Source organism: Bombina bombina, chromosome 5 (assembly GCF_027579735.1).
Source record: "Bombina bombina isolate aBomBom1 chromosome 5, aBomBom1.pri, whole genome shotgun sequence".
NCBI classification, from domain to species: Eukaryota; Metazoa; Chordata; class Amphibia; order Anura; family Bombinatoridae; genus Bombina; species Bombina bombina.
The window spans coordinates 400490350-400504592 of record NC_069503.1 but is presented as its reverse complement, the minus strand read 5'-3'; the positions used below and the strand labels follow the sequence as shown (position 1 = coordinate 400504592).

General features: G+C 37.2%; 1 protein-coding gene across 1 annotated transcript in view; it reads right to left on the bottom strand.

Annotated features, from left to right (window-relative positions):
- RARB (retinoic acid receptor beta) overlaps positions 1 to 14243 on the bottom strand; it is a 443986-nt gene that overhangs the window by 41925 nt on the left and 387818 nt on the right. Inside the window, exon 5 of the mRNA XM_053714235.1 lies at positions 5996 to 6172. Coding sequence (XP_053570210.1) covers positions 5996 to 6172 — 177 coding nt within the window. The remainder of the gene's footprint in view (positions 1 to 5995; positions 6173 to 14243) is intronic.

The window sequence follows — 14243 nt, the reverse complement described above, 5'->3', positions numbered from 1 at the left end:
AGACACTGTTCAGAGAGGTGTACTGTTTTCCCTCCTTGTAAATCTCACATTTGATGATGGACCACAGGTTCTCAATGGGGTTCAGATCAGGTGAACAAGGAGGCCATGTCATTAGATTTTCTTCTTTTATACCCTTTCTTGCCAGCCACGCTGTGGAGTACTTGGACGCGTGTGATGGAGCATTGTCCTGCATGAAAATCATGTTTTTCTTGAAGGATGCAGACTTCTTCCTGTACCACTGCTTGAAGAAGGTGTCTTCCAGAAGCTGGCAGTAGGACTGGGAGTTGAGCTTGACTCCATCCCCAACCCAAAAAGGCCCCACAAGCTCATCTTTGATGATACCTTCCCAAACCAGTACTCCACCTCCAACTTGCTGGCGTCTGAGTCGGACTGGAGCTCTCTGCCCTTTACCAATCCAGCCACGGGCCCATCCATCTGGCCCATCAAGACTCACTCTCATTTCATTAGTCCATAAAACCTTAGAAAAATCAGTCTTGAGATATTTCTTGGCCCAGTCTTGACGTTTCAGCTTGTGTGTCTTGTTCAGTGGTGGTCGTCTTTCAGCCTTTCTTACCTTGGCCATGTCTCTGAGTATTGCACACCTTGTGCTTTTGGGCACTCCAGTGATGTTGCAGCTCTGAAATATGGCCAAACTGGTGGCAAGTGGCATCTTGGCAGCTGCACGCTTGACTTTTCTCAGTTCATGGGCAGTTATTTTGCGCCTTGGTTTTTCCACACGCTTCTTGCGACCCTGTTGACTATTTTGAATGAAACGCTTGATTGTTCGATGATCACGCTTCAGAAGCTTTGCAATTTTAAGAGTGCTGCATCCCTCTGCAAGATATCTCACTATTTTTGACTTTTCTGAGCCTGTCAAGTCCTTCTTTTGACCCATTTTGCCAAAGGAAAGGAAGTTGCCTAATAATTATGCACACCTGATATAGGGTGTTGATGTCATTAGACCACACCCCTTCTCATTACAGAGATGCACATCACCTAATATGCTTAATTGGTAGTAGGCTTTCGAGCCTATACAGCTTGGAGTAAGACAACATGCATAAAGAGGATGATGTGGTCAAAATACTCATTTGCCTAATAATTCTGCACTCCCTGTGTGTGTGTGTGTATATATATATATATATATATATATATATATATATATATATATATATATATATATATATATATATATATATATACATACACAAGTGTGTGTTTATATGTATGAATATATATATATACACACACAAACGTGTATATACTGTACTGTATATACATACAAATTTGAATAATTGTATTTCTTTAAATTTGGTAATTTCTAATAATAAGCACTATGCCCTATTAAACATATTTATAACTTTAACTTTATAATGCTACATTATAATATATGAGAGATATACAGTGTATAAAAATAAAATGCAAATGGTCATCAGTAAGTCTGTGGGTGGAACCTGAAGTTTGTAAGAGTGGCTTGGGGGTCTGACCAGATATTTCCAGGCAGGAATTTAGCTAATCCCCAGGTTCACTTTGTGAAACCAGGAAATATAAAGTGAAAGTAAAGTTGGTTAATTTTACTTCCTCTGAATTTGTTCTTGGTATGATAGTATTAGTATTCTGTTATACCTCCATAAATATAAAACTACAGTAAATAATCATGTTTTACAGTCTCTACAGTATATACCTGAACACTATGTCACTTATAAAATTATGAATCAGAAGTAAACTTGGTGATTGTTATGAAAATAAAAATATTATAATAATAAACCTTGCAGATACTTTGCAAACCTTTCAAGTGACATCTTAGGGCCAAATGCTGACTACCACTGAAATAGTAATTATTTAAGCTTGAGAAATGTTCATACTTAATAAATCACGGTATGTGCTCTGCAATAAGAGTGGCAGCATAGCCTTATCATAATAGTATAATAATGACAGGCATGCAATTGATGATATATTGAAGTGTCTTGTGGAGAAAGACCACACACACAGCTGAGATAAGGGAGTACAGTAGGAATGAATTCAAAGGGAGAAAAACCTTAGGGCAGTCTTCACTACACCCACTGCAGAACAGAGGATGGTTTTACCCTGTTATTCTGTTTATGCCATACATCAATGTCATAGATGAGAGTCCATTCACAACTGAATATGAAGGCAAGGTCAAAGCAGCTAGTGTACTCTGAGAAAGGATGTTTGATTTTTGTTGTTGTTGTTCAGCAGCATGATTTATAATACAAGCTGTGATCCATCTGGGTCAAAAGGATACCTCAAAGTCTGTAAATCATTATCTCTGTTAACTCTTTCCTTATTAATTTAACTCTGTGGCAACCAAAAAAAGGGGGCACAATGCACACAACATAGACTTTTCTGGCTGCCAAATGACTAATCAGTTTGTAATAATTTAAACTTCAACTTTTGGAGTTTTCCACGTTTTTGTTTTATTCAAGAATTTGCCTGTTTTGCGCTGTATCTTCCAAGAAGGTCAAGCTGGTGCCTGGAGGTTTAACATTAAGAAATAAAAATATCCAGCCATGCTTAGTGCCTTTTTTTAAAAACATTATTTGGTGTTTTTATGGAACATAAAGCTGAAGACATTATATTGTAATGTAGGGGTCTCTTCTTCACACCCAGAAACCTTTAAAAGTGGATAAACTGCTCTCAAGACAAAACTTGCCTTTTGTAAATTTATTTGAGGGACCTTGCTAAACAAGAGAGCTTTAGAGAATTGGGCCCTAAATCTCTACTATTATCCTACATACAGTATCTCACAAAAGTCAGTACACCCCTCACATTTTTGTAAATATTTTATTATATCTTTTCATGTGACAACAATGAATAAATGAAACTTTGCTACAATGTAGAGAGTGTACAGCCTGTATAGCAGTGTAAATTTGCTGTCCCTCAAAATAACTCAACACACAGCCATTAATGCCTAAACCGTTGGCAACGAAAGTGAGTACATCCCTAAGTGGAAATGTCCAAATTGTGCCCAAAGTGTCAATATTTTGTGTGACCACTATTTTCCAGCACTGCCTTAACCCTCTTGGGCATGGAGTTCACTAGAGCTTCACAGGTTGCCACTGGAGTCCTCTTCCACTCCTCCATGACAACATCACGGAGCTGGTGGATGTTAGAGACCTTGCGCTCCCCCATCTTCCGTTTGAGGATGCCCCACATATGCTCAATAGGGTTTAGGTCTGGAGACATGCTTGGCCAGTCCATCACCTTTACCCTCAGCTTCTTTAGCAAGGCAGTGGTCGTTTTGGAGGTGTGTTTGAGGTCGTTATCATGTTGGAATATTGCCCTGTGGCCCAGTCTCTGAAGAGAGGGGATCATGCTCTGTTTCAGTGTGTCACAGTACATGTTGGCATTCATGGTTCCCTCAATGAACTGTAGCTCCCCGGTGCCGGCAGCACTCATGCAGGCCCAGACCATGACACTCCCACCACCATTCTTGGCTGCAGACAAGACACACTAGTCTTTGTACTCCTCACCTGGTTGCCGCCACACACGCTTGACACCATCTGAACCAAATAAGTTTATCTTGGTCTCATCGGACCATGGGACATGGTTCCAGTAATCCATGTCCTTAGTCTGCTTGTCTTCAGCAAACTGTTTGTGAGCTTTCTTGTGCATCATCTTTAAAAAAGGCTTCCTTCTGGGACGACAGCCATGCAGAACAATTTGATTCAATATGGTCTGAGCACTGACAGGCTGACCCCCCACCCCTTCAACCTCTGCAGCAATGCTGGCAGCACTCATACATCTATTTCCCAAAGACAGCCTGTTCTGAGTGTAACCTGTCCTGTAAAACCGCTGTATGGTCTTGCCCACCATGCTGCAGCTCAGTTTCAGGGTCTTGACAATCTTCTTATAGCCTAGGCCATCTTTATGTAGAGCAACAATTCTTTTTTTCAGATCTTTGCCATGAGGTGCCATGTTGAACTTCCAGTGACCAGTATGAGTGAGAGCGACAACACCAAATTTAGCACACCTGCTCCCCAATCACACCTGAAACCTTGTAACACTAATGAGTCACATGACAACCCGGGGAGGGAAAATGGCTGATTGGGCCCAATTTGGACATTTCCACTTTGGGGTGTATTCACTTTTGTTGCCAACAGTTTAACAAAGATGGATGTGTGTTGAGTTATTTTGAGGGGACAGCAAATGTACACTGTTATACAGGCTGTACACTCACTACTTTACATTGTAGCAAAGTGTCATTTCTTCAGTGTTGTCACATGAAAGGATATAAAAACTTATTTACAAAAATGTGAGATTCTGTAAATGCTACGGCTAGCCTAACATCAAACAAAAGGAAAACAAGAGGAAGAATATTCTTAGTGCATAAACAGATCATTATTAATGTTTCTTTTTTAAAAAAAAAATATCAGACATAATAGCAACTGACAAATTGTAAAAAAAACATCCCATTATTCATAAAGCTACAGGCATCTGTTACTGCATATACATAAACTATGTAACAAGGAACCAAAATACTTTCTTATGTAGTAAGTCACAATTAAACATTTCACTTTTAGAAGAGCTTGCAATTAAAAAAAACAACTTTCCAGTTAACTACCAATATCAAATTAGTTTCATTCTCTTAGCATCCTTTGTTGAAGAGTAAACCTAGGTAGGGTTAGGAGCAGCAATGCACTACTGGGAGGTAGCTGAACACACTGGGCGAGCCAATGACAAGAGGCATATATATGCAGCCAACAATCACCAGCTGCTCCTGAGCATACTGCGGTTTACTCTACAAAGGATACCAATAGAATGAAGCAAATTTGATAATAGAAGTAAACTGGAAAGTTGTTTAAAAATCTATACTCTCTCATTGGTTTTCAAACCTGTCCTCAAGCCTCCCCAATAGGCCAGATTTTCAGGATTACCTTGGGTAAGAGCAGGTAAAATAATGTTTACTATTCAGCTGATTATTTCCTCTGTGCTCCAGTTCAGATATCCGCACAATCTGTTCTGTTAGGGAGCCTGAGGACAGGTTTGAAAACCTGTCAATTTAAGCTGCTTTAGCATCAATACTGTTCATGATCACGTGCGCATGTGTCATGAGGTCATTAACATTCTTCAACATACTACAGGTATTTAAATTAAAAAAGTTAGGGGTCAATTACAATCCATTAGAAAAATGTTATCTAAGGATTATGAGCAGAAAAAGACCAGCTAAGTCTATGGGGATTTCTATAGATAAATCATTTGATACGTTTTCTTAAAGGATTGTAATCGACCCCTTTATGTTTATTGTATACTAAATTGTCCATAAATGTCTATAATAATGTTTGTGACAAGTTTTACAACTGAAATAGGATCTATGCCACCGCCAAGAAGCGCACACAATGATGTCAGGGCTCAAGAAATACGTTTCTGGATCTAGTTATCATATGTGAAAATGGCTTCTTTTGTAATGTATTAAAAAAAGTTTAGTCATAACCTGGGAACAAAATAGGTGTCAATTGCAGAAGAAAAAATCAACAACAACTTTTCATACTTAAAGGGACATGAAACCCAGAATGTTTCTGTCATGATTTAGGTAGAACATACAATTTTAAACAACTTTCCAGGTTTACTTCGATTGTCAAATTTGTTTCATTCTCTTGGTATTACTTGTTAAAGGAGCAGCAATGCACCACTGGTTTCTAACTGAACACAATCGGTATATATATATGCAGCCACCAATCAGCAGCTAGAACCTAGGTTCTTTGCTGATCCTGAGCTTTCCTAGATAAACCTTTCAGCAAACGATAACAAGAGAATGAAGCAAATTAAATAATAGAAGTAAATTGGAAAGTTGTTAAATGTTTTATGCTCTGTCTAAATCATGAATGTCTAATTATGACTTTACTGTACCTTTAACAAAACATCAACAATATGAGTGCCCTAGTAAAGAAAATATTTTAAAGTTGTTTTTCATTTCAGCTATACTATAGAAATGTTCAGTATATAGAAGATAGCAAACTTATGTGATGATACATACCAAAATATCCAGACATGCTGCTTTAAGTAAAGTGATCTGATCTGCAATTGTCAGGCTGGTGAATCCTGGTAACCGCTTTGCAAATTCTACTATTTTAATAATGCACTTTGTAGCAAGTTCACTAAATTTGTCCCAAAGCCCAAGGTCAAGTCGCACACGATGATCAGCACTTGAATTCTGAGTAGACAAAGGAAACACAGATTCAGTATTAAAGCATGTTCTGCTATGTTGGTCAATAAAATTAGCTACAGGTACAAAACCCTTTATCCAGACTGCTTGGGACCAGAATTGTTTGTATTTTAGAATAGTTTGAAAAATTAGACAGCTTGAAAGGACAAGGAACCAATTGTAAACAATATCTTATGTCATATAAGGAATATTTACATACAGCTCATATATACAATTTTTTTTTTAAATGGACATAAAACCCCAATTTTTTCTTTCATAATTTAGAAAGAGCATGCAATTTTATCTAGATAGGCTTAGTGGCTGCTGATTGGTGGCTGCACATAGATGCCTCGTGTGATTGGCTCACCCACGTGCATTGCTATTTCTTCAGGAAGGAAAAATGTTGGGTTTAGTGTCCCTTTAATTAATTAAATGGTCTGGATTTTGGAAGAATTCCAGATTTGGAATACTGGATTTAGGGATTTGTACCTGTAATATGTTTCAATTTAATGCAATACAAAAGTATGATATTACACTTTTTATTTATACAATAAAAATTGGTTATTTTTTCATGTTTATGCTCATTGGTCATTTTTTATTGTACATTGGTCATTTCTTTATGCTCGATATATGTCAAATCAGTGTAAAATATCTCACTTTGTTTGGGCAGAGAATGAATCTGGAAAATGCTTACATATAAGTTTCTCCAGATAACTATATTGCCCAACCTGCTCTTTTGATTACACATCTTTTTTCATTTTATTTATTATCTATCTATCTATCTATCTATCTATCTATCTATCTATCTATATATATATGATACATGAAAAAAATGTTAAGAAGTTGAGTTAAAACCATTAAAAAGATATGACAGATAAAATATTAAATACACTGTAGTCTGGGTATGTTCTCTAAGGATTTAGATATATCCCTATAGCTGAAACAGAAAAGTACTACATCTCCTTGGCAGGGTCGTCTCCAGAACAAATGAAATGGGCGGGGGGCATTTTTTTCACGAGGGGGCACACATACAAAGCATGTATGAGAGTCAAAATAAGAGCAGACTACATATTCTGCAGGAAAGCATCGTTTCTGGCTGGCTTATCCCCCACTATTAACATTTGGAGAATATGTGCACTAGGTAAAAGAATGAAGTCTAAATCCTATGCAGTGCACTAAAACGGAGCCATTAAACTTGAGACCCCCAGTGCAATAGCTCCTTAAAAAACAATTTACCGCTTAATCACCATGGTCCAAAACCCTTAAACTCATTCTCAAATCTCTATCATGTCCCCTAAACAGCCATGCACCCCAAACCCCCAATGCAATGAACCCCTTTGTTTGCAATAGCAGTGAGGATACTAGGTTTTCAGGTACTGGTAATGTTGTAGATTAGATTTAGCTATACCTGTTTCACAATAACTAACGGATATCAGGCTACTTAATACAACCTATGTACTGTGAACCTATAAGAATATGATTGTATCATATAAATAAAAGTCTATAAATAGCTACCGGCTTCTATTGAGGCCTGACCTAAGACCACAGTGCACTTTTGAGGCATCGATGGAAGCCAGTAGCCATTTATAGACTTATATTTATATGATACAATCATATTCTTATCATGATCTATTGTTTAAGAAAATGAGTAACTCACGATAGTTAGGTAAAATTAATAGGGTTAACCCTTTCGTGACTGGTATATAAAGTCTACATCAGAACAACTGTTCCGATGTAGACAAATTGAAATCACGCGATCGTACAAATGATCGCGAGATTTCAATTATGGGATTGGGTCTAGGGGACGTCCCTATGATGCTAGGAACGCCCTCCAGACCGCGATTAAATCCTGCAAGCGCAGTAGGCTTCAGGACAGCCATTGGCTATGATGTTGTATTCCTTCATAACGGCTTTAAAGCCCAGTGCCGTTGTGACGGAATACAATGGCATAACGGCGGCAAAAGGTTAAAGACAAGTCCAAAAAGTCTCTAACTTCCAATTCCAAATAAGAGGTTAAGACACGGAGCTCCTTGCAGATGCGTGATGCGACCTCACAGTTCGGCAGCTAACTCCGCCCCCAGCATGCAGCATTACATAACAATTCATTATTTTATTTATTATTTTTAGAGCGTATGATCATATCAATATGTTTTGAGGGGGCACAGCATTCTATTTGGGTGGGCATTGCCCCCCAATGCCCCACATTGGAGCCCACCCTGATCCTTGGGGCTGAATTACAGAGTTGACTCTTAGATCAGCATTATCATTATCAATACCTTATAAATGATCAACTTCAGTAACATTCGTCCAAAACTGAAGACATTTTTGAGGCATCAACATTGACCATTAAAGATGCTTTGAATGAGTAAAGAAAATATCAAGTGTTCTTCTCATAGATTGGTGACTTTCTGATTCTCTGTTGGAGTCTTACTGTGTAGTAGATTAGTTAAATGCTCTTTCCTTAGAGCAGTGATTTGCAACCTTTTTTTTTTTTGCTGTGGCACACTTTTTTATATTAAAAAAATCCTGCGGCACACCACCATCCCAAAATTTTACAAAATCACACGTAGCCTAATACAGGATATATATATATATATATATATATATATACACACACACTGTACTGTGCTGTCATGCCATGCCTCCTACAAACTATACATGACATATTGACATTCATTCACAAACAATCATAATGATTGTCTGTGAATGAATGTCAATGTCATGGTTGTAAATGATGCCTGATGAGCCTGTCACATACCTCCCAATATTTCAAAATTTGAAAGAGGGACACCCCCGCACTGTTGTCAGTCTGCCGTGGCACACCTGAGGATCTCTCACGGCACACTAGTGTGCCACGGCACACTGGTTGAAAAACACTGCCTTAGAGAATAGATTTCTATTGTAGCTTTCAATTCCTCTTTTTGGTAATTAAACAAAGACTTTTTAAACACATTTTGGCAATTCCCAAAGTCAAGTGCAGCTAAAAATTTACTTGAGAGCATATGTTGTACACCCTCTGGTAGACACTGATGAGGAACATAAATAAAAAGGTGGGAAAACCCATTCTAACAATTTCAAACCATGTGATATATCCATATTCCAGTGTGCTCTGATAATATCCTTGAACATGAAAGGGGTCTGTTATAATCCATGGTCTTTCAATTCAAGTCAGCACAGTGTGGAAAATAAACATTTTTCATAAGTTGTTTCTAGTAAAATATGAAATGTGCCACTTTATATTTGTTGAGAGTTTTGGGTTACCTCAAAATTATGATATATTTGTTACTATACCTTATCTTATTTACAATATTTTATTCTCTGGAATATTTTCTTCAATATTCAACAAAACATATTTATATGAATATGGAAGATCTCGTCTTATGGGTTATGGTAAAAAAAAAAAAGAGTATTTACCATTTAGCAACAAAAAATATAACCATAGACAAGAAATTTCCATTGTTAAAGGTCTTGCTGTGTCAGTTACACAGTGTGATGTGTGTAATGTAATAATCTACCAATGATTTATTTTAAACCTATTACTATCACACAGAATACAGATATGACATTTGATATAATCAAAGCTTTAGTAAATGAGTCACCAGATTTATCAGTGTACACCTATAGCCATAGAAATGCTTTTACACAGCCCAAAGGTGTCAGGTTAACAATCACCTGTGCCCTTTAAAGCATTCTTCCCAGTTAGTGAGTCTTTACATTCTTTCAGATTTATTGTATTTCATCTAAAAAATAACTTGAGAAAAAGGCAGCCCATCAAGAGGAAATGAGATCAGGGAAGGAAAGGAAAAATCAAGATGTGCAGTCATTCAGACTGTAATTAAATTTAATAGCCAGTTTATCCAGTCCATAGAAATACTGCATGGTAAAGAGATACACAATGCAGAGCCTAACGCAGGAAATCATTTTGCAATAGTTTATCCATCTGGAAAAAAAAAGACATTGCACAGAACCAGAAAGTGTGAACAAAATATTCATCAGCATTATATGAGATTACTTTGTCATGTGATTGAGTCTGACACATATTCTATTACATATAATGCACAGTATCCCACACAAAATGCAAATGTAATCACCATATCTGAAGATGAAATAAAAAATGACAATGTAAAAGCAACACTCTACTCTAAAATGTTGTCTAAAAGTATTTGCTATTTTGTTTTATTATTTTTTTAAAATATTAAACTTAGAGCATTTGAATTCCATAATTGTGTTTAACATTACTATCTTCTAGAGAAAAAAGAGACTTCTAATTTCCCTTGAGGGAAGCAATTACTGAACTTTCTTAAACCATAAAAATTGCCCCTAAGATGGTGATAAGGCAATACCTGGTGCCAGGTCACCATGGAGACTAAAAAATGTGAAATGGTGGCTGATATTGTTTTTTCAAAGGTATATTGTTTCATTATTTAGTGTGCTTGCTGTCTTAATAACAGCTATACATCATGCATCTAAAGCAGCTATTGCTGCATCAGCATGTCTGATTTTTTTTTTAAAGCTGCCTGTTCCAAGGATGGAGGGATGAAGATACATCCTGTCACATGGACAAGATCCTGTCTTTGCCACTCCAGTGAGTGAGGCATCTGTTCTCATGCTCCCTGCCTTCAGGAAATAAATGGTGCTGAAAGAGGGATTTCTTAGAGAGAACAGCAGGTTGTAAGATTCATTTATAAATCTGGAATATTAAATATGCACAGCTTTTTTTAAAACCAATTTTAGAGAATGAAAAGGAAGTAATATGTTAACCTCAATGCATCAATTCTATAGTTCAAAAATGTAGAATTATTCCAATACAGGTTTAATAGACACACACTTAGCCATATTATTTCTAATATTTCAGCTAGTAAAGAAAAAATGGATGATGAAAATACTGGAGTGGAATTTGATAAAAAAAAAAAAAAAGTATGACATTTTCTTACAGTAAAAATGAACATATCCCAATAAAGGGATATAAAAGAGCGCTGATATTTAAAATATAAAAAGCAATAATCAATATAAAACCAGGTAATACACTTAAAGTATAGTAGATCAAGTCTACCGTATTAGTCCTGTTTAATGTCCATAGACTGGTAGTAAATTGAAGGGATAAAGGTATCCTCCTGTTACGTGGGTAGGGCTGCTCCTCTTGATCCCAGAGAGTGTGGAACAACTGTTAAAATAGAAAGTAGAAAGAGGGTGCCACAATAGCGTGATACCGTCTGGATATGTAGGTATAGATATAAGTAAGTATTATGCTTACCAGATGGTGTGACACTGTGCTGTGACCAGTACAAGAAAGCAGGCTAGCACTTATCAGTGGCTAGTACACTGTGGAAGCCAAGCTCCAAAGGCACTTGTCCTAGTTGAAACTCTGAGTGTGTCTCCTGTTGGCTGGACTTCAGGTGCTGCAGAGGTGTAATCTTTTGTGTGTTTTCAGTTGGTATTGATAAACCACAACACAGACAACTTCAATAAAATGGCTTTTAATACTTATGACGCGTTTCTCAACCTCAAACAGGTTGTTTCATCAGATAAAAAAGTGAAACAACCTGTTTGAGGTTGAGAAACGTGTCATAAGTATTAAAAGCCATTTTATTGAAGTTGTCTGTGTTGTGGTTTATCAATACCAACTGAACAACACACAAAAGATTACACCTCTGCAGCACCTGAAGTCCAGCCAACAGGAGACACACTTAGAGTTTCAACTAGGACAAGTGCCTTTGGAGCTTGGCTTCCACAGTGTACTAGCCACTGATAAGTGCTAGCCTGCTTTCTTGCACTGGTCACAGCACAGTGTCACACCATCTGGTAAGCATAATACTTACTTATATCTATACCTACATATCCAGATGGTATCACGCTATTGTGGCGCCCTCTTTCTACTTTCTATTTTCTTACAGTAGTTTGCAAAATGCCAAGGATATGAACAATTTTCCTGCACCATAGAACTTTTTAAAAATTATTCACAAAATTAGCAAATGAAAAGAAACTAAAAATGTAAAATGAAAAGTGTGACTTGCTGACATCATATAGATCAATGTAAGAATCAATTACTGAAACAGAACAGATAAATCACTAAAATTTTGCAAAAAATTATTGCCAGGTATTATTGCCTGATGAAACAGCCCACAGGTGGCTGAGAAACGCGTCGCATTTTAAATAAAGTATTTTTTAATATACACTTGCTGTGGTGGTGTTGGTCACCGTTTACATACTGCTGTGAACTTTGGAACAAGATTTGTGGTGGCGGCTGTCCGCTTTGGTGTGAACAGTCAACTGGGAGGCTGTAAGGTCTGGTATTGCACCTGGAGGTGCATTTTATCTTGTAAGTGCAACCTTATAGCTATAGTCTGCTCTGGTGCAAACGTTACTGGGCTATGTGTGTTTTCTTCTTTTGTTCACTCAGGCATCAAACTACAGGCTCTCTCAAGGAAAATCGATTGGATCTCTGCTGGGGGATATCAGTGAGCTGGACCACTGCGAAGTTCCAGTCTGCCCCACTAGCACCGTTGGGTGCTTTTTGTTTGTGAGTATATACATTCAACCTGCATTTGTCTACATCTGCTCTGGTGGTGCTAGGCCATGGTGGCGCCTCTGTTTTTCTTTCTCTACAGATAACAATATATCAGGATGACCGTCCTTTGACAGAGAGCTGCCCCATCCTTTTGGATCTTTTCCACATACTGGTTTTATGGACATTTTTTTGCAATGTTTCATGTTTATGTTAACAACTACTAATTGTTTGTTTTTGCTATTTGGTCTTGTAGTTACTAGGAGGCGCCCCCTAAGGGTGTGTTATACGGTTGTGTACATCACACTCTACATTTTTTAAATATGATAACAGAACTACATAGGGCACAGTACATTTAAAAAATGGTATGTTCTGTCTGAATCACAAAAGAAAATGTTTAAGTTTCAAATCCCTTTAAAGTTTGATTTTGGTGCTAGGTTCATTCATCACTACCAATGATATTCTAAAATTTACCAAAAATTAAAACAAAGAAGAGACTCCTAATATCTTTAGGAGCCAAAGAATGACCAGGCTGCACTCTATCTCTTAAATATGCAACGTTTTATTAAATCTCTTTTCCTCCTTCCCAGAGCAAACTTAAAATTGTTACATTAAAACTTGTTTAGTTCATAGCAATGTGTCAAGGTAAAAGCATGTTAGTAGCATACTGATTTGGATAGGACATGCTGCTTCCTATACTCTTCTCCACCTCTTAGGGGAGATTGACAGCTCCTGCACGCGTGTGATTGGCTGTTAAAGTCCACCAGTGAAATTCTGTCCACCAGTGGTGAGCTGTGGCGGACAGGGGTGCATATGTACACCCCTGTCTGCCGCAGCTTGATAAATCGAGCCCTATGTGTAGACATACTGGAGAACTAAGTGAAATTCATGCTCCTTTTTATATCTCTTTATAGTTATAGCAAAACACGTTCTGTCGATATTATGTGCTTATCCCAACACTTGGGCTGTCCAGCTGTACCTTATGGGAACATCCCACCTGACGTCATGCAGATTTCCAACTTTACCAAAGACCTTTATAGGCCCCTTTGGTCCTCCTCTGCCTTTTGTTTCCTCTCTTGGTATCCTGACACTTATTTTATATATATATATATATATATATATATATATATACACACATATAGTATACAACAGATGTGAGTACAGCCCTGTGCAATATCACTTAAATGTCAAATGATTCACAATTGTATCACCTTACAGTAATTACATTACTTATATGTTGAAGGGTATTTGCTCTTATGTAAAATTTAAATCTAATCGTTTAGATTTGGAACAGTAGGAACTCAATGCAACAAAAGTCATTCACCTTACATTACTGAGATTCAAATAATTTATTTTTTCAATCATTTGTTTTTTACATTCTTCAGATACAATTATGTTCAGCTACTCGTTTCTGGGGGTTGTGTTGCTTTACATTTCAGTGTTTTATTGGATTTAAGTCAGGCGACATACTTGGCCAAGTCATAGATTTCACTTTATGTTTTTTTAGAAACTCTCTTGTGATGTTGGCAGTGTGATTTAGATCGTTATCATGCTGGAATATTCCTCTTCTGCCAA